We start from the raw sequence: 25,418 nt of genomic DNA on the forward strand, positions 1-25,418 counted from the left end.
GCAATGACTCTAAAGAGTTGACTCAATTGATGGGAAAATGAGTTTATGTAAGCGTTCAAGTTGAAAGTTTGGTTTTTCTTTATTTTTTTTCCTGAGTTTTTAAATTAAATAAAACAAAGATAATTTTGATTTTATTTTGCTTCTATTTATTTTTTTTCTCGATTTCTGTGATTTCAATGGGTTATAACGTTAAAAGGGGAATTAAAATTTATTGCCAAATTTACATTAAAAGAGAATTTCTTAAAGTGAATCATGCTGACACTCAACACAAAGAAGCTTGCTATTTTACTACTTATTTTCGTGTATTAAATCAGACAACATGAATGACAAGGTTGTTGTTTGTCTTTTTGAAAACCAGACACGCGAATATGTTGACATAAAACGAATTAAAAAAAAAACACACAAATAAAAAAATAATGTTTTGAGTTGGAACCTCCGAAAATGCTGTCGAGATATTTTTTTTATCTTTATTAGCTGAGGAAATGGTCAGAGCGGAAGCCGCTGTGAATAACAATAGGTACTTGAAGTAAAGTAAAAAAAAAAAAATACCTTATATAAGACTTTGAATAGCAACAAAGAAATAAAAAAAAAACAAATTAAAAATAGTTGTGTGAAATTAGAAAAACAGTACCTACCTTTGATCTTCTATTACCTAATTAAGAAAGAAGTTAGTTATAATAACTGTTCCACGTGGTTAATTGAAGTAGATCGACATAATTTATGTATTTTCAATTTTAGTAATTCGAATTCTATAATTCTACTGGAATTACTGCGTAATTATTATTTGTACTCCAGCTTTTTTAACGAGGACCTGGTCAGATTTCTGACATTTCAGTCTCAAAACTTACCAGTACTTATTTATTCATTTCGTTTTCCAGCCGAGTCTGTATAAAACCGAAATTTAAGCAGCTTGAAATTTTAATTACATACATACATATGTGGTCATTTCTTTTTTATCAAATAAAAGGGACAAAGAATGGCAATTTAAGTTAGTAGGTTAGTCAGGAGTAACAATAAAGGTAAAAAACATTGTTTAAGAATCAGCTCCGATTTTGAAGATTTTATTTTCTTAAAGGCTTGGCCACATCGGAGGGTATGCGGTAGCGGTACGGGTAGAGGTAACGGTACTTGTATGAAAAAAATTCCAAACTGACATATCAACGTTCAGATGTGGAATTTTTTTCATACAAATATCGTTAACGCTACCCGTACCGCTACCGCATACCCTCCGGTGTAGCCAAGCCTTAATATCAATGAAAAAAAATAAATGATACCAAACATTTTTCATGGTTGACAAAGTAAAAATCTTTAAAGGTAGAAATCTATGTATTTAATGACGTTTTGGTGTGTTAGAATTTACTGACGACAAGAAGATAAAGAGTTTGTTTAATTTTGATTAGGATTTGTTAGCTTAAAGATTAAAGTTTTAATTCAAATTATCCACATTCACTGTGGCGTATACGTGCTCTCTTTTGTATTGCCTTTTTGACGTGATATAGTCTTATAAAACGATGAGCCCCGTGTGTGTAGCAAACGAAAAAGTATAAAAGCAAGTCGAAATTTCAAACTGAGATTACCGTACTTCTAGACTGGTGGCTGGTCATCGGCAACAGATCTTCACAGGTGTTTTGAGGTATTTTTCAAGTTTTTCCATTAAAGGTTATATAACTTGTAGAGCACGTACCATTATGTGTGATCAAAAGATATAACGTGTTTAGAAAAAGAACATCTTTTCACCGTTATCTCAGAATTTTGAATATGAAATTAATTGAAATTGTGCACAGTTATAAGTTACCTATCTACTGTATAAATTTCATTCATCTATCTATTGAAACAATTTTTTATGATCAATTTTCATGTCGCTTTTTCGTTTCATCTTGTTTAAAATCAGTACGATACTAAAGAAGTTTTCACTTCAAAAGTATATATTAAGTAAAGTAGTAATCTTTTAAAACGAAACAAAAAATAAACTTAAATCAATGATCAAAGTAATACTGGGGCGGAATCGGCTAACGCTGTAGTCGATAGTTGATAGCAAAAAAACGATAATTTTGCTCCATAAATCGTTGATTTGACTATCTATTATAGACTTTCGCGTTAGCCGATTTCACCCCTGTTTTCATAATGTAAGTACACTGTCGGCTATATACGAAGCAAAAAACAGTTTTACTTATTTTTGCTCTATTTCTCATGATTTTTTTTTTATTAAACTTAATGAATTTTTTTTTGTTAAATATACATAATTGATTAGGATTTTTAATATGCGGGAATTTAGAAGACGGGATTTAAAAAAAATGTTTTAGAAGACGAGGTTTTAAATTTTTTTCGGGAATTTTATTGATATAATGCAAAAAATACACCTGTTCAAACATTGTAAGGTAAAAAAAAAAAACGCAGCAATATTCAACTTCGACAGAATTGCCATTTTTTTTTTCAAAGTCCCAAAATCAGGTTAAAAAGTGGTTAACTTCTTAAACCACCCACAATTTGATGTTATTTTACGTACATCTAGAATTTTACCTATTTTGCTAAAACGCAGAAAAAAATAACATTTTTAAAATACCTTTCAAATTCAAAATAAAGGATAGTTTCAAGTTTTTTTATATTTTTTGTATACTGCATGAGTCTGGTTCATACAACATATTATGTTTAAGTCTCTTGTTACAAAGTCGAACAAAAAATGAATTCTGAGATATGATGTCAACATCTGCATGACCTCAAGAACAATTTTCATTGTTAATTAAATTTATGAATGTGGGTTTAACATAAAGTAAGTCGAAAGTATGTTTTTTCATTTAAATTTCCAGCTACATTATAAACAATATCTCATTCATTACTTATTTGCATTATTTATGTATGCTACTTCTTATTTCGCAATGTTTTAAACTGATAATAGTTGATGTCTAAGTGAATTAAGACAAATGAACTTATCCTTGTATTGCTTCATGAAAAAAAACACACCCACCCAACAGAAGTGATCCATCGTCTACTCAAGATGAAAAGATACATATGTATTCCTTTCTGATGATGCAGTGAAATGCAATGACAAATGAGCTTAATGAATTAACTGCAATTGCTGCTTTCACTGCTAGCAGAAATATTTCTACTCCCATTCGTCTTGTAAATACATCAAGTAGAATATTATTATTCCAACACAAACATACGCATACGCACCCAATGTCAATTTATACTCTTAATATGATGAGGGTTCATACAAAATAAGAAAAAAAGAAAAAAATGCTGGCATCGAAATTCATAATCGTGACGCACCCTTTTTTGGGAAATCCCCTCTAATTCAAGACAGTCTGAATCGAATTCCTATTTCAACTGATGCTGTGGGAAATTATTTCCTGGATCATCATGAATAAAATTCTATTGAAAAGTGGTTTTAAATACTTTTTGTCATAGTGCTGGATTATCTCTATATTCCTGATGATCAGTTTCAGTTCTATCATGAAGTTGATCAATAGTAACGGAATCACTTTAATAAATGAAATATTCTAGAGACTCATCAGCTTTATTTTTGTGGCAACAAATTTCGGTTTCGGTACAAAATGATAAGTCCGGTCCTGAACGGACATTGCAAAAGATATGATTCACAGTTTTGATCAAGATACAAGTTACAAATTGTATGCATTATTGTTATAGTTCTATTTTTTATTTGTTAAAAATAACGTAAGGCACGTGCAACTTGAAGTAAGAGCCGAGCAAACTTGCCTCTGAAAAGGCGATCTAGATGCATATTCCATATACATCCATACGTGTTGAACGCAAATTTGTGGTTCAGATTAAATTAACCAATTCATTGTATCTTTATACTTTTGTCGGCAAGTTATTTAATTTTAAAAGAAACCACAAAAACATCCATCATTTATTCCGCTTCCAGAAGTGAATAAACTGAATTATAAATAATTTTCTCGTTAATTGGTCTTTTATGATCCAATAAATATATATTTTTTTTGTGGAGACTGGATTATTGGGTATCTTTGTTTGTGAGCGGTTATGGATGCGGTTTTATAAATTGATAATGTATTTCATCTAATCTCTATGTATAGCTGTATTTTTTTATTTGAAATTTTACTTACTGTTAAAGAAACATTCTTGCGGTATAAAAATATATATCTCATGTTTGTGGAATTGTCATGGTATTTTTAGGGTGTGAATTATTGACCAAAGCTTATGCAAATGATCTGAAAATAAAAAAACGAAAATATATTTCTTTAAGCTTTGTTTTTGTTGTCATTTAAATAAATAACAACTTATGTATGTATATTTATTAGTTTTCTAGAAAGCTAAGTGATTTGACTTGACAGTTGTTAAACTATTAAGCTATGATTACACGGTCAACGAAATCGGTCAACGCGTTGACTCTCTGACGTCAAGAAAAAATCCATATTCTCTCTGTCATCTCACCGTCAACGTTCACAGTGTCAATGCATAAAACATTGACTATCACACGATTGACACTATTGCGTCATTGTTGTGCTAATTTACGTTGACCCGCAGGTGTGTCAACGTGACGTTTACTTAGCAGTGTCAATGCGTTGGCTCACAAAACTTTGTTGATCACACGGTTTGACACAAAGCAAAAATTTAAATTTTCCAAAAATATTTTGTAAACAAAAAAAGCGGAGAAAATGAGATTTGAAAAAAGCTTTCATAGAAAAATTCAACGAAAATTTGTTTGACATGGTCGCATTGAAATTGAAATATTTCGAGATATACGCAATGCATTTTTAAGATAAAAGTCTTAAATGAATTCTAATAAGATTGTTGAACAAATATAAATGTAAAATTACCAAAGTTTTGTCTAAAAATTAGAAAAAAAAATAAAAAAGTTTCGACATTTGATTTTAAAAAAATCGAAAAAAAATCAATACGGCCACCTTCAAACGCTTATAGCATAGGAACGCGGCACCCAATATTAATGGTTATGGTCTTAAAATGTAGCTTAGAATATACAAATGGTTTTTGGTTTTTTTTGTAAAAAAAATTTTTTGCATCCAACATGGATGCCATGGACATACGGAAAAGTTTTTTTTGTAAAAAAAAAAAAACAAAAAGGTGAAATGATGACATGAGAACCCCCTCCCTCTAAAACGGTACATCATTCAAAAAATCGCCCTACAAAAAATGTTTCCAATCCAACTTTCATCACATTTCTATACAAAAAAACAATGTCATTCTGAAACGATGACACGGTATTAAATTCTGCCCCGTCAACGCTGGGACAGGGTCATTGCGATTAGTGATGGGAACTATCGAATGATTTGAACTATCGATAGTTAGTAACTGAATGATTTAAACTATCGAATAGTTCATTCATTCATTCATTCATTCATTCATTCGAATAAAAACTATCGAATAAAACTATCGAATAAAAACTATCGAATAAACTATCGAACAAACTATCGACTAAAAACTATCGAATAAACTATTGAATAAAAACTATCGAATAAACTATCGAATAAAAACTATCAAATATTCAGTTATTTTGTACTCACAATTTTTTCATCCGATTTATTTTTTTCCAGTTTTTACTAATATATTGACCTTGTAAAGGAAAAGGACATACTTTATTTCACTGTTTGCAGTTTTTTAACTAGAATTTAAATACTTTTTCTCAACTGAGGTTACATTAAATAATAAATTACAAGTACTGAATCAGAAAGGAAGATGGTTGTTGCTAAATTTTTTCTATGTTGCGAAAAGATAGCTCAATTTTTGCTAAAATATGATATGATTTAAATTAAAACGAATACAGTGGAAAACCCACACTGAGGCAAAACATTTGCGCACAAAAAGAAACAAAATTTTAATATGTCTCGTATAACCAAAAGAACACAAAATTTTCATTTTAATACATAAGAACTGCATATATATATTTAAGGAAAAATAACAAAAATATTAAATAGTAAAAAAGAACAAGAAATTTTTATAAACTTTGGAACTATAAAAACTAAAAAAACAAAAATTAATAAGAAAAAACATATTAATTAAAATGAATATCAATTAATGTATCGAACAAAAAAAACTTTTAGATATCAAAATTGCTATTTAAAAATAATATTTTATCAAGTTTTTCACTTTTTATCCGATTTCATCTTAAAGAAGCATCCATCATACATTGAAGTACATAATATAAAAAACGTAAAAAAAAAAATAGTCGAGAAATGACCACTGGAAAGGATTTGTTTCCTTTTCTTACACATTCTATTTTTGCTCGTCCACATGCAAAATTGCAAGTATCAAAAGTATATACCTACCTACAATAATCCAAACCAACCACACAGTTGCATCATATTGTTGTCTAACCCATTAACAACCCTTTACAAAATCCACTTGTTGACACATATACCTGCTGTTTGTGCGTGCGCGAATGTTTTGCTTCTTCCGGCGCCATGTCTCGTCAAGTGATTGAAAAGATGGGTTTTCCCAATAATTAGGATCATAAACTATACACTGGCTGAACAATGAACATGTTCCGCTTTCCAGGTCAAAGAGTTATTTTTTTCTCTTTTGTCACTTTTTTATGACACCGCACGGACCGACAGATAACTTCTATTCTTTTCATGCACCGTGCTGCCTTTCTTTTTCTTTACCGCCTTTGTTTTGAAAATTTGGGCACTCCAACATAAAACACATAAATTCAGTCCTGAAAAACTTTCAAGATATCATTTGGAAGATCACACAATATGTGTATCATCATTCATCTTCCTTCAGTCCTTTCTTCAAATGCAGATAAAATCATTTACAATTAAATTGTGAAATCAAGAGAAAAAGCAAATAGTAGAAAAATAAAATTATGACTGAATAAAAAAAAAAAAAAAACAATCTAATAGTCTGAAAGAAAACAGTAACTGAATATAAAAAAATTCAAATGAAAAAACTATCGTTTGAAAAAAAACTATTCGAATGAAAAAACTATCGAATAAAAAACTATCGTTTGAAAAAACTATTCGAATGAAAAAACTATCGAATGAAAAAACTATTCGAACGAAAAAACTATCGAATAAAAAACTATCGAACGAAAAAACTATTCGAATGAATGATTTTAAACTATCGAATGAATGAATATTTTACAACTATCGATAGTTTGATAGTTTTTATTCGATAGTTCCCATCACTAATTGCGATGACACCCAGTCCTAAAATCCTGTCAACGCGTCCCAATAGCATTGACAGAGAGATTACACGGTCATCGAAAATAGTCAATGCGATGACCCAAAAATGTGTGTCAACGCGAGAGTCATCGTACCAGTCAACGCAATGACAGGAGTTTGATGACAGATTGTGACGTCATTTTTACGTCAGAGAGTCAACGCGTTGACCGATTTCGTTGACCGTGTAATCATAGCTTTAGAATTTGTGAAAATCTATGTAGTTATTCAATATTATAAAAGTAAAAATCCCTGAGAAGCATCTTAAAATTTCCATAACTTTTTGGTTAATAAGTTTGACTGCGTTGCTAATACACTAAACTAAGGGTGCAGTGCAATAACACCCGCGGCAATAACGCCTGCAGGTGTTATTACCTAAACGAAAGGGAAATATCCCCTGCAGGCTTAATTTCCTTTTAAAAGTGGCAATAACACCTACATCGAAAAGGCATTAAGCCCCACAGTTGTTTTTTTCATTCTGAATGTTAATAATAAGCACTTTCACTTGTCATAAGGCATTTAAAATTTGACGAAGGTATCGGGGGGCATGCTGTCCCCCTGCAACCCCCCTGCAACCCCCCTGCTTGGGCTCACTATAGGATTTGGAGTGGGGACAAGGTTGGGTATGTAAACATTTGTTTTGGGATTCCAAGAAAATTTGCTTACACCCAACCTCGCACCCACCTAAAATCCTATAGTGTGCCCAAGCAGGGGGGCAGCATGCCCCCCATACCTTCCTCAAGGTATATGGCATGTAGCATTGCAATTTTTTTTTTATAAAGTGAGTCAGTTAAAACTGAAGAAAATAAGAAAAGACTATAACACCTACGGGTGTAGTTGCCATATTAAAAAGGAAATAAAGCCTGCAGGGGATATTTCCTTTTCGTTTGGGTAATAACACCTGCAGGCGTTATTGCCACGGGTGTTATTGCACTGCACTAAACTAAGGCCAATGTTGTAATTCACATTATTTACACGTTGTCACGTGCACTGTGGTGTATACGTACTCTATTTAGTTTTTATTTATTTGATTTTTATACTCAAAAATGCATTTTGTTACGTTCCTTTTTTGTATTTGGTCTTTCTTTTAATAAAGGAGAGATGCATAGAGAACAAGCAATACTTATTCTTTATCGTGATCAGTGTGGTTCGTTCATTTATTCAAAATGTTTCTTTTGTTTTTGGGTTTAATGAACTTCTGGTTTTAGTATTGCAATAAACGATATATGCTTGTAATTTATTTTTGTTTTATTATGAGATTCAGTTGAAAATTATGTTCTTATGTTATGTATTTCGTATTGTTTATAATTAAATTTAAATCAAACTATTCATTTTTCTCAAAAGAACACCATTTGAACTGAGTAATTATCCCATTATAAAATGCTTTGGTTCCGAATTCTCTCACTTCTAAAATTTGTTCAGATTAAAAAAAAGATTGGTATGATTGGTATTAGGAAATTTGTATTCGACCACACATAAAAAAAAAATTCATGAACCCAATTTCGAAAAATTTTATTTTTTTAAAATCCAATAATGGGGTTAACGAAAATTTAGAACTCAATATTACTGCTTCTTAATCCCTTAAAATCGGTTAATTCATTTACGAAAAAGAGAGAGCGGTTTTATGACAAGTGCCGTTTATAACTTATAAACCAAATTAAAAAAAAAAACTTTTTTTTACCAGGTACATTTTATAGGGCTTATTGTAAAATGACATAGTTTTTATTTGCAACTTTTGGGTATAAAATAGCCAGGCATTGTAAAAATTCTAGCATCGTGATGCGTCGTCATCCAAATTCAGTGTTTTTATGTGATTAGAAGATATTGATATTGATATAATATGTATACCAACGATGTTCAAAAACGTGGTTTAGATAAAGATAAAATCTATTTCATGAGCTCAAGACTGTCCAAAATGCTGTTTTTTCTATTTTTTCCAATTTGACATCTATTAATACACATAATTGCACTAAAACATGTAACTTCTAAACTTCTTAACAATGATAATTATTTCCAAATCGGTATTGGTATTTATTATGAAAATCGGTTGAGTATCGATTGAGAAAAAATATGTAAATCCACTAAATCGGTTGAAAATTGACGTAGCTAAAATTTTTTCAATGGCCCTTTTATTCAGATTTTGGAGACCTAGTGAAATTTGTACATACTCTATTATTTCTTTCCTTAAAAAAAAAACTTTAGAGAAAAAAATTTAAAAAAAAATTGGAAGTACCAAATATGTACTCCCAAAGGTAAAATTTAAAAATTACACTGGAATAGCTAAGCCTGAAAATTATTTCCATTTGAATAGAAACACGGAATGCTGATTTTCGCCCATCAGAATAACCCAGCAATATAACTTAAGATGATGGTTTTGCTATTGATGCAATTTTTTTTTTAATAAATTTAGAATCACTTAATACTTTGCATCTACTTCTCTGATAATTCTTTTTACATATATTTGATTTTAGTGTCAACAAAAAATTATTTTCAAAAATAGTAATTTAATTTGATTCGTTAGATTTTTTTTTTGTAAAATAAGCAAAAATTTGGTAAATATTTATTAAGTTCAATTAAAATAGTATGGATTCAAATAAAAACCATTTAATTATTTTAAATGCAAAAAAAGTTTAACAAATATTTAAAAGGTAAATAAATAGTTTATTTACATACATATGTACATACATCTCTTTTATTAATGAAACAAAATCATTTGTACGCACATGGCGCATGTAATGTAGGTACATAAATACAGATTAAATGTGTTAAAATGTTATAACAGAATTATTTTATTTAAAACTGATTGTTTATATATATATTTTTTTTTGTTTTGTTTCAGAAGGAGTTTCTATCTTCAATTTTCCTGCAAACCGAGAAAAACAACAAATTTTTCCAAGCCTGAAAGTATGCAACTATAACAATGACATCAGACGAAGTGATTTTGCGGTAAGTCTTTAATTTCCTTCACGAATATTTCGCCAAAAAACAATTTTGTATGGAAATCTCAAAAAACCATTTTCCGTTCAATTGAATTTATTTCGAATCAAAAACAAAAATCAAACAAAAAAAGCAAAACAACATGAACATAGCAAATCCACATATTAATTCCTTCTGTGCGAACGATAAGCTCTCGAATGCATCACTAGTTTCTCATCCAATTCTCTCTTCTTTCGCTTGCCAATGCTGGACACCGTTCCGAGTTGTAATAGAAGTGGATTACTGGCTAGAGCTGCTGCTATACCTAAAACTGCAGCACTTGCTAGTGGGATTAAGAAACTCTTAGCCAGAAGCGCCTTGTCGTAGCCATGTTTTCCATTTGAATGTCCAACGGCAACGTGTCCCCCATCCACTACACCTCCATGATGACCAGGGTTTACTGCATAGGTGGCATACTCACCGGCATGTCCATAGCCTCCGTATCCTCTGTTGTACAATTCTACTGGAATTCCTTCAGATCCTTCGTTAAAGCCATGGCTATTGCCAGTCGGAGCATAATATTCGTATTCAATAGCTTTTGGTGGTCCATAAGGATGTGCACCTGAAGCTCCTCCATAGCCATGATTTGCCCCTTCTCCATAACCCGAATGACCGGTAGCACCCGACCCCGTTCCGTAATGTTCTACAAAAGAAATTACAGTCACAAATTTGGTGTTCTTAAACATGGAGCAACCCCATTTCTTAGCTTACCTACACTAACCCTGTCATGCTGCCCTTTGCGTTCTTGCTGGCCACTACTGGACCAACCCCCACTGCTGCCACCCCTGAATCCATAATTCTCTTGCGGGAATGCAACTGGTCGGGATGAATATTCCGCAACGGCACTGTCTCTGTTGGCATTGTAAGTGGAAGATGGGCTCGAGGATGATGCAGGTCCCCTAAAAAAGTAATCATTGTGGGATTATTTCAAAATTATCCTTATACCGTTCGCTGAGTTTTGATTACAATCGTCAGAAGGAAAAAAAAAAGGGACAGGTACTTCTTGTATTAGGATAAAGGATTATCATTCCCAGAAGAGGATAAAAGAACATAAATTGATAACCCACATGGATTCGCAAATATTTTTACTGCCACCTCATCATTGCTTTGCTCATGAGTCCTGACTCTAGTGAGCACCCATTTTGTATGAGGAAAATTGCATGATTGTGTGTTGCTCATATAATAAAATTTGTTATGTGTTTTTTGTCCTTTTGGATGGTTTTTTTTTGTACTATCATCGTCGTAGTCGTAGCGTTCTTGTGCGTCGTTGTTGTCATCCTACCGTATGTCAGTATGTGTTCTCGGCTCACCACCCAACTTAATGGGTATTAAGGTGAATTTGTTCGTTGGATTAGGACATTTTTTTCTTGTTGTTGATGTCCTTTGGAATGGACATTCCAATGCTAAAAATGGACATTTTTCTTTTGGCCTTTCGTTGTTCAATTTTTTTTTGTTCTTGGGAGACAATTTTTTTGGATTATTTTTCATGCGGAATGGAATGTAAATTGATGTGTGGATAAGTGTGGGTTTTGTGACTTCTATTATTATAGTCCTGCAATAGAATAAAGGCGAATGGGTTTGGTGTCGTGAATTAAGTTTTTGGGTTTGTTTGGGGATTAAGTATTCTGAGCGTATTCTCAAAGTTAGTTCTGGTTGAATTACTTTGACTTTTTAGTCAAGTCTTCTTTGATTTTTATTTACGCTTGGAATTTTTTAAATGTGCTAGGTGACTCTAGGTGCTAGAGAGAATGCATTTTTAGGATTTTTAATATTTGAAAGAAACTTAATTGAAAGAAACTTATGGTGTTTTCGTTTGGTAAAAAAATTAATTTATTTTTTGATCTAAATCTGTCAAAAAACTGTACTTTATTGTAGTTTACTTACAATTTTTTTTAAATTTTGTTTATATAGAGGTTACTTGAAAAAAAAATGAAATAGAATTTAAAACAATTTATTGTTTTGATTTACACGAAAACTTCTAATTCAAAATTATGTTTGTACTCTTAACTTTTTATTTAGTGTATTGTCTATTTATAATTTCTCTTTGAAGTGCATCAGTTATCAGCTTCAGCATATATTCGCTTCTTATTTCGAGTGTTTAAATTGAACTTTATCTTGGAAAATGTATCAAGTGAGAAAATAAACAAATTGTGGGACACTAGGGTGTATAAGTAACATTTGTATCTTCTCTAGCAATTAATCATGGGCCAAACAATTTAAATGATCATTCAAAATTGTACATTTAACACTTTCGGACCCAGCGTTACTCTCATGTAACATTTTTTTAAAAATTCGTAAAAATATTAAATTAAACAATTTTTTAGGTTTCCATGGCTTAATTGAAAGATAATAATGCCTAGTGTGTAAGATCAGAGAGCCAGACTTGAATTAGTGTATTTATTGTTTTGTGAATTGTGTAGAGAATTGTTCTTTTCTACCAAAACTCATTTAAAGTTTGCTATCGTCTTGCAAAAGTCTGCATTAATATTGCATTTTGTTTGTTTAGTTATGCAAAATAAAATTCTTGTAGATGTCATTCCTAACTGTGCTTACATAAAATTTTTTAGGTTTTATTAAAATCGCAGATTTGACATTTTCAAGACTTGTTTAAAGCAGTTTTCCGAAATATAACCGAGTTTTTAAAAATCATCGTAATTTTATTATTTTTATATGAATACATAGAGGATAAATTTGTTTTTCAGAATCGTCATATTAGAAAATCTGAAAAAATTATTTAATTTAATTTTTTGTCTCTCCAAAATGGTAATTTTTGAAAATTAGAAAAATAAAATGTTTTTAGACAAAAAAATAAATATTTTTAGGCAAAAAAAAATATTTTTAGGCAAAAAAAAAATATTTTTAGACAAAAAAAAATCTTTTTCTTTAGTAAATAAAAAATTAAAATATTTGTACAATTTCATGGAGAATTTGGTACAAAATGTTTATGAAATGAGTTTTTTTTATAAAATATTTTAAGCTTGTGTTAAGAGCATATTGAACTTCAAAGAATGATATCGATAGCTTAATTTTTTTTTCCATTTTTCTAGAACGGTAAATATTATTGATAGCTCAGGGCAATTAGTCAAAATATGGGCATGAAATCGCATTTTTCGCGGGACAAAATTTTTTTCATGGAATGTGTTCGGGTGGTTGTCCTTATCATAAAAGTCAATTTGTTGGGAAAATTGGAGGTTGGGAACAGCCGCCATCTTGGAAAAGAGATTGGTAGCGTTTTTATTGAATAGCTCCATTGTTATTCATTTTAACAGAAAATGACAAAGGTAGGACTTATTAACAATAAAATTATCTAAACAATTATATACAAAACAATTCCGTGAGTTGATTAAATAAAATTTTATAGTTAGTCAAAGTGCGGGTTTGTATCGCAAGGTTGGGACAAAATGACATTTTTTCATATATCTGACGAACTTTTGATTTGTTTGGATAATTCTTCAAGAATGAATTATAGTACTTATAATTACCTATAAAATGAGCCCACAATCGTTATTGTAACCATCGTATTGTAGAAGTAATCTAACTCCGAAACTCTCCATGTACTAGTCAAAAGTGAGAAAAAAGCTAGTTTTTTGCTAGTAGGCCGAGAAAATTTTGGGAGTAGAGGTATAACCAAAATATAAGTACGCAGTTTTGCTGCCATACTCGTGTTAATGTCGATTTCAAAGGTCTGACAACTCTAATTTTGGGCTTTATACGGTTTTTGGGGGGTTTAATAACGTAAGTTTTCCAGTTAACGTGAATGGGCTAAATTTATACTATTTGAAATTATAAATATACAAGCTGATTCCCTATTATTTTTCCTAAATCTAGACACCCCAATCTTGAGGATGTGACCAATAGAACTCAAGATATAAGCCGTTTATACGATTATGTTTTAGAGGCTTTTTTGTTTCGATTTTTGTTTGTTTATTTGAATTGAAAAGCCTGATATGGTTAGTTAAAAAAGCTTATATCGTGAGTTCTATTAACCCCATAGCCGAGATTAAGGTGTCCAGATTTAGGAAAAATAATAGAGCATCAGCTTGTATATTTATAATTTCAAATAGTACAAATTTAGCCCATTCACGTTAACTGGAAAATTTAAGTTATTTAACCCCCCAAAAACCGTATAAAGCCCAAAATTAGAGTTGTCAGACCTTTGAAATCGACATTAACACGAGTATGGCAGCAAAACTGCGTACTTATATTTTGGTTATACCTCTACTCCCAAAATTTTCTCGGCCTACTAGCAAAAAACTAGCTTTTTTCTCACTTTTGACTAGTACATGGAGAGTTTCGGAGTTAGATTACTTCTACAATACGATGGTTACAATAACGATTGTGGGCTCATTTTATAGGTAATTATAAGTACTATAATTCATTCTTGAAGAATTATCCAAACAAATCAAAAGTTCGTCAGATATATGAAAAAATGTCATTTTGTCCCAACCTTGCGATACAAACCCGCACTTTGACTAACTATAAAATTTTATTTAATCAACTCACGGAATTGTTTTGTATATCATTGTTTAGATAATTTTATTGTTAATAAGTCCTACCTTTGTCATTTTCTGTTAAAATGAATAACAATGGAGCTATTCAATAAAAACGCTACCAATCTCTTTTCCAAGATGGCGGCTGTTCCCAACCTCCAATTTTCCCAACAAATTGACTTTTATGATAAGGACAACCACCCGAACACATTCCATGAAAAAAATTTTGTCCCGCGAAAAATGCGATTTAAATTACTAATTTCCCTGGGCTATGATAAAAAAACCTTTTTTTATCAATATCGACCCTTTTTCGAAACGCAATGTTTTCTAAGCAAAAGCTTGTATGAACTTCGGAAAACATTTTGTAAAAAAAGAAAGCCAGAACCAAATAAAACCACATTACAAAACTCTCATTTTTCAAAAGCCTTTTTGACTTTTTACCAAGTGTTTTTTTTACACACAAAATGATTTGCTAGCACTCAGAAGTGAATTTCTTTAGAAAAATATTTTGTTATCACTCATTATATTTTAATTTAACCAATAAGAGCCTGTTAAAATATATTAGGAAAGGTGATAAATTACACAAAGCTACGAACAAATTAAACACAACACAAAGTTCGAAACAGCCAAACTTTAAAGTCTTATAAAAGGATATTAGGAATTGGAATAGTCCTTAACTTTTTGTTACTTTCACTTTTTCACATTTAAGCTACCTGTAATACTCCGGTGGAGGATCATAGCTTTTCCTAGACAAATTTTCCACTGATATTCCTCTTTTGGTTAATCCATCTTTGGTTGTATTTTTAGAATATCCTTGTATTGAAATTGAATTCGGTGACACTGTACTAAGCTCTGAGCCTGAGCAAATGCTTAAATAGAAAATCACAATAACTCCCACATATCGAAACATTTTGTCGCGCGTATATGTTTAACGTTTATTCACCGAATTGAAACTGATTTTCCACAAGTTACGTTAGATAGTTTTATTAAAAATGGAAAGTCAAGAAGGAAAAAAAATCATCTCTTCAATGGGTAATTTCACATTTCGATGGTTAGCAATATTTATTTGTGCTCATTTTTTTTTCTTTTAAACTAGATACTAAGTCAAACTTAATACATATGTGTTTTTGCGCCTTCATGTGCCTTCTGCTGCTTCTTTGACTATGATGTTTGTAATGCGAAGTAATTTTAAAATTGTCAATTAGTGTCTTCAACTGAGCATCAGATTTGAAATTCTTGTCTTTGCGTTTCACTTTTTAACTAAAGATAAGTAAATGAATCAAAAGGGTAAGTTAAAAAATCACAGAAAATGAACTCCTGATTTTTGATTTAATTAAAAGACTTTTAGTACTTTAGGTATCTTTTCAAGAATTTTGTTCAAATAAATTTGAAAAGTTGAAAATTTTTATGTTTTTATCTCCTAACTGCAAGTCACCATTTTTTTCTTAATTCTTAAGCCACAATGTTACACAAGACACAACTGACTTTAACAACAGAAACATACGACCCTGTTGGATATTTTATTTTCATCAATTCAAAAAAATAATTTTTTGGAATTTGTATATAATAGAAATAAATTTATTGTCAAATTGGTGTCGATGTTCGCTCTTAATTTATTGGTGACGATGATGACAAATTTCGTAATAACGTAACTACCAAGCGAAACTATTTTATTGTCTTGGAATTGTTAAGTAATACGAATAAAATGATTTAATGGAATTTATGGCTATGATTATGATGTAAGTACATTTTTGAGAAATGATTTTGTTAGCATTAAATAATTGCTTATTTTTTTTTGTTGATGATATCCTCAAATCTCAAAATTATATCAAATTTACCTAAAAACTTAGGACGTTGGGGTTCAATGCCAATCTACATCGGTTATAATTGTATGACCTTCAGGTTAAGGGCCATCAAATAAGTATTTTTTGAGACAGTGAATGTTTTATTTATTAATTTTTATCAAGGGTTTAGAAAAGTGAGATTTCAACGTCTAACCAATTTTAAAAATGGAGATGTTATTATTAAAAAGCACCCCAATCATTTTTAACTATGAAGGCAGGTATTTATCTGTTTGTTTATAAAGTTTTGAGAAAGGAATGTTCACTAGTTTAGGAAACAATCAGGAAACTCGAGGTTTCTTCATTGTCTGTTGCAGTATTTTTTCCGTTCTTAAATCAGTGGAAATGATTCTCGATTTAAGGATCTTACCCGTCTCTAAAGCTTAAAGTTTAAGGTCTGATTTTAGCACTGACCAGGCTTCCAAGGTAACTTACATGACCAAATCGAGGTCGAGTTTCTCGGATGATTGATTTCGGTTTCGTGACATCGGGTTTCAGGTCTCCCAACAGTTCATTGATAAGGATACAAAATCCTAGCAGGTATTCTTAAAAGCTTCCCAGTTTCCCTGTTTTAGATCTCTGATATACAGGATTGAATAAGATAGAGTTGCTGGGCTACACTTATCGCGTCAGTAATGTGAAAACTCTTACATTCGTGGTACTTTTAACAGCACACCGATTGACAAAAAGAAAAAGAAAATACGGATACAACTATCCGAAACCTTTAAAGCGCATAGATGCACCTAGAGGTCTTAAAATTCAAAATCCTTCTAGATATGTGTTTAGAATCTATGGAAGTACCAAATATACCAAATATGAACAAATTTGAAAAACCACGACTTTTTCCATTGTCTTCTTCACGTAACATGCCCTATCAATTGTTTGGACCTATCATTGAAAACATGGAGTTTTTTGTCCTTCCTGTAATGAGACAGGAGAGTCAAGTAAGTCCTCGAAGTATATCGGTACTTTAAAGAGAATAATGCATTTTTAATTACTTAAATTTTATTGAATTAAAAAACAAAAAGGTAAAGTAAAAAGTTATTTATTTACTTTTAGATGTGATAGGGAGGGCTACGAGCTGAAGTGAACCAAGTCACAAAAAGTGGATTCAGAGATATAACGAGCTAAAGTAAATACGGTACCATTGAACCTTATGGGGAAAATTTCTCTTGAGCAAATGACAATTTGAAACAAAACACTTTTTGACCCAACTAATGACAGATCTTAATAGAGTTTTGGTACTAGATTTGAATTTTTCATTTTTTGAGTTCGTCCGTTTCAGCTTTGAGACCTCCATATCATCTTAATTTCATAAAACTCAATATCCTCACAAGCATAGTTCAAAACTAGATTGACTTGATGTTAAATTGCATTTTAAGTAGAAATTTGTATCTCTCCTCTCACGCAAGAAATCTGCTCCAAGGTCTTATTTCAACTTGAGAGCTCAATATCAACATACGAGTACAAACCATTTTAAAAAGTATTTAAAAACAATTTATTTCAGCCGCAGTTATCTTTTTTTTTAAATAATTCAATGAAGTTTTTGATTTTGTTAAATGTTTACATTTTCTCTTGCGCATACATTCATATATTACAAAAATATATTGAACAATGCAAGCTGAACAAAATTAATACCCTAGATACATCAATCTGTCAGCATTATGTCAATGGTGTCCCCTTCGAATCCCATAAAACAGCTGTAATTGAAAACAATCCTTAAGCAACACGCCCATCTACTTACTTGGTTTGAACGCACATTGCTTACCGCATTGTCATCAGCCATACAAATTGCTGCAATTTGCAAATCTTATTTCGTACATCAACGACAAGAATCAAAGTCCTCACATTTCCACCAACAATTTCGAAAAGAAAAGGATACGAAAACTTAAAACTATACAATAAACAGACAAAGGCACACAATAAGATTCCACCGAAACGCAAATGCAAGAATAAATCCTGCAGTCTGGAATCTAGATACTGGTGGAGGATGTGATAGGATGTTGCCCCAAACCAGCAAAACAAAAACATTCGAACATTATGGATCCTTCCTTCCTGTTGGAATTGTTCGTGCGGCTTTGGTGGTAAATTTGCTTCGATTTGTTTCATCGTGATGTGGATACTGAGTAGCAAGGAGCTTGAACTTCACAACGGGGGCAATCAATATAGAATATCGACGGACGATTTAAAAGAACAAAAGAATTCTCTAATACCTATACCAGCAGCACAGGATAAATCCTTTGCTAGGATGTATATGAGCTGAGCATTTATTTGACAAGAGCAACAAAAAAATCAGACCGACACACAACGACGAGAACAAAAAAAAAAACGAAAAAGATAGGAATTGATTAGTTTCTCCCTGCATCCATGGGGTTGGAAAATGAAGATACACGATACATGCGAGATAATCACTCCATTTAGCACTCAGGGTACACAGCAGTTGATGTCCTTCACAGGATCCACCCAGTTCATATGTGTGTGAATGACAATGCGACGCATAGTTTTGTTGAAAGAGAGAATCACTTGCAAATTGCTTGGCAATTATTCAAGGAAATTGAATGAAAACAATTTGGAGGATGTAATCACACATCAAATGATTATAATGATAATGATGATGATGATTGTTGGTTTTATTATTTTGGAGTTGAGTTTCCTGTTAGTTTTTTGTATGGCGAGAGAAATGGGATTATTGACTGTTTTTGTTTTTTTTTTCGGAATGATCCGTGATTTCCCGCTCAATAATAACGGGCTAGTGTTTCACAGACTTGTCTTCCGCTTAAAGTGATGCCCACAACTGAAGCTATTTTTTTAGTCTAAGCTTATAATAGCCAATTTATTGATAAAATGGTGAGATTGCATTCTTAAGAAAGCACGTCCTGGTGACATTCGCCTAGCACAGTTGCCTTGGGTTGCTCTTTTTGGCGTTGTTTGATTTTGCTTCTGCTTTAACCCTTTGGAATTGGTATTTTAGAATTGGCATCCATCAGTAACTAATCATTAGCAATTTAATCTAACTTCTTCTCAGTGTTCTTTCTAAAAAGTTTTATAATTTTTTTTCATATCCTTGAACTTTCTCATTTCGATAACGATGTTTTGCAAATTACCACTTGACAATTAAAAAATACATGTTTAGTTTGTTTAGTTTATACAATCACTTTTTTTCAACTTTAACACAATTTTCTTGCTGACAGTAAACTTATTCAAAAAGTTCCTACTTTAGAAACCTAACCAAAAATATGTTTTATCCGACCCCAAAACTAACATCAAGTTGAACTTATAAGCAAAGATAAAACATGTCCTCGACATGACGTCCACACAAAAACTCTCGACAAAAGTCTTTAATTAACTTTTATTTTGCCAAACTTGCGGTAGCAATAAATCCTTGCTAGTGCCTAAATTCTCATTCTCTATTTCACAATGATGCTCCCGTAGCCAAAAACTATCTCGACAACTGACAACAACTCTAATTCGACCCCAGGAACTCATAAAGAATTTTAACGAGCCAAGCTCTTTATACCTACCCTACATACATTCATATATAGAAACAACAAACATTGTGTATAAAAACAATTTTGCCATTAGGATCTCTTCCTCTCTGAGTATCTTTTATCTCTCGGCCGCCACCAAAAACTCATTATGGTCACATTTATCCTGAACCATCAAAATGTAGTATGGGCAGTAAAATAAAACAACGACAAAATTCCACAAGTGTCCGTTTGTTTTTGGAATGAGATTTGAGATCTAACCTAAATGAAAAAATCCTTGAGAATCAAAGAAAAAAGAAAATAAAGCTCAACCCTCCTTTGATGATGTCCTTTTTCATTTGGCAAATCTTTTTGGTGATTTTTTTCCAAACAAGGCAACAAAAACTAGAACATATTTGCTTTTTTATTTTTTCTTCTTCTACAAACCAAAGATTTTTAAATTAAAAAGGACGAACGAACATCAGCTCTATCGTTGACGTCGTTGTCGTCGTTGTCGACAGTCGTCGAAGAAAATTGAGGGCAACTCGACTTGCGAAATTATGATATACTGCAAGTTTCTTGAACTGGACGTTGCCCGAAGCCTGCAGAACAACAATAAGGACATTCTTTTTCATTGCAATTGTTCTCGTTTTCTTTTTCGTTTTATTTTTATATTTATTTCTGCTGGACTTTTATCCTCATTTCATTTCTGTTTATTGGTTTCCGGATTTCATTCCGTGGGGCATGGTTTCGTATAATGATTAAAATTTGACCGTCTGTGATGATACAGTAGAACAAGTTTATGTCCATAGTATCAATATCCTGAAGAATGATTGGATTTCCGTTTCCGCTTTTTGAAATCGGTTTAAGGACTAATTTTTGTTATTCGTTTTATCTTTACAGTCGCCAGAGGTCAACAGATGAGAATGGCTGTGAAACAATTGAACCACCTCCGCCACCGAGATTGCGTGGTCAGAGCACCTACTTAGCGGTAAGTCTAGACAACAATATTCTTTTGATTTTGTTTTTATTTTTTTTTTTGGTTGAAATTTGTGAAGGGAGGGGTTAAAAGACTATTATACACTTTTTTCCTCACCATTTTATGCGGAGGATAAAAGCAATTTTCAAACAAAGTCATCTCATTTCATGATAGAGGGAGAGGGGTAGTATTTTAGACAATTATGGTCCTTATTACTTCTTAACCTTGTGATTTGCATTGTCTTGAAAGAAACGCGGACGCAAGGAAAACGACTTTATGGTAAATTTTCCGCTTGATGTTAAGTATTCAGCTTTTTTATTGACGAAAAATGGAGGAAAAACACCAAAATTCTATTCGCGTTTAATAAGTATTGTTTCGAGACCATGATGCTTTAAGCAAATTCTATTATCCTGGCAACAATGAAAGGGTTGAATTCACAATAAAATTACAAAAGTATCTCACTTCATAGTTTCCAAATTGAAAAATTTGTTATTATAATAGAGAATTAAAATGTTGGGTTAAGTGATGGTATTTTTAAACGGTTTATAGTATTTAAAACAATTTCAAAAACGAATGGAATTTTTTGCCTCATTTAAATTTAAATCAACTATAAAAATGCAAACGAAGATACGTAGTGGTAATTACACTAATATAATTATTATTTTAAAGAATATTTTTCTTACGAATTAAGGCTTCCTAAAGATTTACAAAAATTACCAATACATCGATTGAGGTTATTTATCGAAAATACATAACATAAAATTAGTTAAAACGAAGCAGCGTTTTGCACAAATTGACATTGATTCTTTTTATAGAAAAAAAGTGAAAAAGGGTGAACTTTTCCATGTATGAATAATGAATATTTCTTTCCGAGTACCTATTCAATTTATTTGGTTTTATGAGAATTTTTTTTTTAATATAGTGTGCGTTGTAGTTTTTAAGGAATTGTATAAGATGGGAATCTTATTTCCGTACCATATTTGCTCAACTAATTTCTTTAAAACTTATTTATTTGTGAATAAAACAGTTTTTAGTGACTTGTGAAAAATTTTGACTGTCTGACTTCTGACATAAAACCTTTTAGTAAAATTACATACTAAAACGCTGTATAAAAATTGTTGAGTATTGAAAAACATATTTTCTTTTAAGTTGTCTGTAATTAAAAATAAACATAAGTTTTGTTCAAAAGTAGAATGCCCAAAAAATATACATAGAGAAAAAACCCAAAAGCAATGAAAATTACATACAGTAAAACCCGGATAAGTGCCTCTCGCTTAAGTGCCTAACCCGCATAAGTGCGGGTTAGGCACTTAAGCTAAAGCGCTTGCTAAAGCGCTTTAAGATTCAAAAATTCTACTTAAAGTAGAAACTAAGTAGTTAGTTATTTTAAACTTTCAAAGTTATTTTGTTTGTGAAGATTCTGTTTTTAATAACACTGGTCGGCAACGAAAATAGAGCAGGAAGCAAACCCTACTTTTCTAAAGGATTTTTGTGTGATGAGTACGAATCTGAAGTCAAAATTTCACTAGCACGTCACGTTTTCGAAATACTTGAATACTAACAGGTCAAAAACGCGTTTTTTGAGTACATTTGACGTCAAATTACATTACCGTTAAGTTATTTTTTTCCAAAACTACTTATGCAATCTCGAAACGCCATATTAAAACGTCCTTAAGTTACTAATTTTTTTTTCAAAATTATTTTTTTTTTCGAAGATATTGAAAAAAGAAATTTATGATAAATATCTCCAAATCTTGCTTGTTTTTTCCAAAGTAATGAATGGTTTTTGAACCAAATTCCAGTTTGCGTCTTCTGTTTTTTACTTAAAAAAAGCAACATATTACGGGAAAATATATATATTTTTGACTAAGCATCAAAAAGAACTAAATTGAAAATTAGTTTTTGGGAGTTTATAGCGATAATAGTGATGAGTGTAGCTCAAAAACTAGACGTGATAGAATAAATCTGTACAGTTTTGAATTCAGCACACTAAAGTTAATTAAAATCAACTTACAAAGTTCTTGCCATGTCGCCATGTCACCTTGTCAACATGTCGCCTTGTCGCCTTGTCGCCATGTCGCCTTGTCGCCATGTCGCCTTGTCGCCTTAACGCCATGTCGCCATGTCACCTTGTCGCCTTGTCGCCATGTCGCCATGTCGCCTTGTCGCAATGTCGCTATGTCGCCTTGTCGCCTTGTCGCCATGTCGCCTTGTCGCCTTGTCGCCATGTCGCCTTGTTGCCTTGTCGCCTTGTTGCCATGTCACCATGTCACCATGTCGCCCTTACGCCATGCCGCCCTGTCGCCTTGTCGCCATGTCGCCATGCCGCCCTGTCGCCTTGTCGCCATGTCGCCTTGTCGCCAAATCGCCTTGTCGCCTTGTCGCCATGTCGCCTTGTCGCCATGTCGCCTTGACGCCCTGTCGCCATGTCGCCATGCCCCCCTGTCGCCATGTCGCCTTGTCGCAAAGATAGAGCCGTTTTTTAAAAAACTAATTTTTTATAAATAATTTTTTGGAAAAAAATTTTTAAAATAAAATTGGTATGCCATTTTGTAGAAATCATTAATCTACATCTAAAAACAAAATTTCAAAAAAATTCAATGTCCCGTTTTCGAAAACTTGATTTTTCAAAAAAAAAATTTTTTTTTAAATCCAAAAATTATTTTTTTTCAAATTTTTTTTTGGTTTATATTTAAATTATACACTCCTGCTCAAAATTAACGCACACTTTTTTCTTCTTTAGTCATACCCCTACATCTTATTTAAAATGGCTTTTAAATTATTTCTTGTATTTTTTTGTGTTTGGTTATTATTAAGCAAGTCAGAAAAATGCTAAACTGCAACAGTATTATCAACCAAAAAAAAGATGAACCAAATTTAGCAATTTAAGGTCTGAAAACTGATATTAAAATAATTTTTGTTTTTTAAGAAAAAAAATTTTTAAAAATGGAAGCACGTGACAGTTCTTTCCACTAATTTTATTCAATACTTGGCATTGTCTCCTCTAGCGCTTATGACAACTTGGAGTCATCTATTCATTCCACGAATTAACATTTGAAGGTTTTATTGTAACTTTTCTTTCACTCCAATTTTCTGTGGATCAAGAATGCTTGGAGGTGGATTTCGGCCGCAAATGCACTTTTTTCAACATTTCCTAGACATGTTCTATTGAATTCAAATCCGAATATCTGTGTGGTCAATTCAAGGGTGGCATATTTTAATCTTGAAGATATTTTCAAACCACTCTAGCATGCATTATCGTGCATCAGACTGAACTGTGGACCAAATCTAGGGGTGATTGGAACCGCATGGTGTTCGAGGATATCAGTCAAGTATTTTTGGGTATTTAAAGTAGGTCTAGGAGAGCTCACTAACTCCGTAGGTGTTGTAAAGCAGAGTTTACTTCATGAAAATTTATGACTCATCTCTAAAAGGTTAGCGGGTTGACAGATAGACTTCAGCATATCTCTCCAAATCTTCCCCACAAACATTTTACTCCATACCTTCAATTTAAGATCACTCCTGTCTTATTTGAGAAAATAACCACGATACTGTGAGACAAAGTAATAGTAGGAATTTTCTGTAAAATAAATATGATGTGCGTTAAATTTGAGCAGGAGTGTATAAGTGCTTCTTCACAAAAAGTTTCGTTGAAATCGAATAAGCAGCTTCCGAAATAATCGGATTTGAAAAAAAAACGGTTCTATGGCAGGTACCGTTAATAATGATTTTCAAAAAAAAAATTTTTTATTGGAAGATAGACCGTAGCTTAAAACTAACATTTGAATTTTTTAAACAAAATCGTTGGAGCCGTTTTTGAGATATTTCAATTTTACTAAAATCGGTATATGACAAGTACCGTTATTTTTTGTCCAAAAAAATTAATTCCAAAAACTCCTCTGGAGAGTCGCCAAATAACGCTACATACCAAGTTTGACATTAATCGGTCCATCCGTTTAGGCTGTAGCTCCTTATACAGACAGACAGACAGACAGACAGACAGACAGACAGACAGACAGACATACAGACAGACAGACAGACAGACAGACAGACAGACAGACAGACAGACTGACAGACTGACAGACTGACAGACTGACAGACTGACAGACTGACAGACTGACAGACTGACAGACTGACAGACTGACAGACTTACAGACTGACAGACTGACAGACTGACAGACTGACAGACTGACAGACTGACAGACAGACAGACTGACAGACTGACAGACTGACAGACTGACAGACTGACAGACTGACAGACTGACAGACTGACAGACTGACAGACTGACAGACTGACAGACTGACAGACTGACAGACTGACAGACTGACAGACTGACAGACTGACAGACTGACAGACTGACAGACTGACAGACTGACAGACTGACAGACTGACAGACTGACAGACTGACAGACTGACAGACTGACAGACTGACAGACTGACAGACTGACAGACTGACAGACTGACAGACTGACAGACTGACAGACTGACAGACTGACAGACTGACAGA

General features: G+C 32.2%; 1 protein-coding gene across 3 annotated transcripts in view; it reads left to right on the forward strand.

Annotated features, from left to right (window-relative positions):
- Positions 1-25,418, forward strand: part of LOC129918052 (uncharacterized) — a 196,267-nt gene that overhangs the window by 11,997 nt on the left and 158,852 nt on the right. For all 3 annotated transcript variants that reach the window (XM_055998379.1, XM_055998381.1, XM_055998380.1), the window contains exons 2-3: positions 10,000-10,106; positions 20,835-20,922. In XM_055998379.1, coding sequence (XP_055854354.1) covers positions 10,081-10,106; positions 20,835-20,922 — 114 coding nt within the window. In that variant the 5' untranslated portion in view covers positions 10,000-10,080. The remainder of the gene's footprint in view (positions 1-9,999; positions 10,107-20,834; positions 20,923-25,418) is intronic.

This window comes from Episyrphus balteatus, chromosome 4 (assembly GCF_945859705.1).
Source record: "Episyrphus balteatus chromosome 4, idEpiBalt1.1, whole genome shotgun sequence".
NCBI classification, from domain to species: Eukaryota; Metazoa; Arthropoda; class Insecta; order Diptera; family Syrphidae; genus Episyrphus; species Episyrphus balteatus.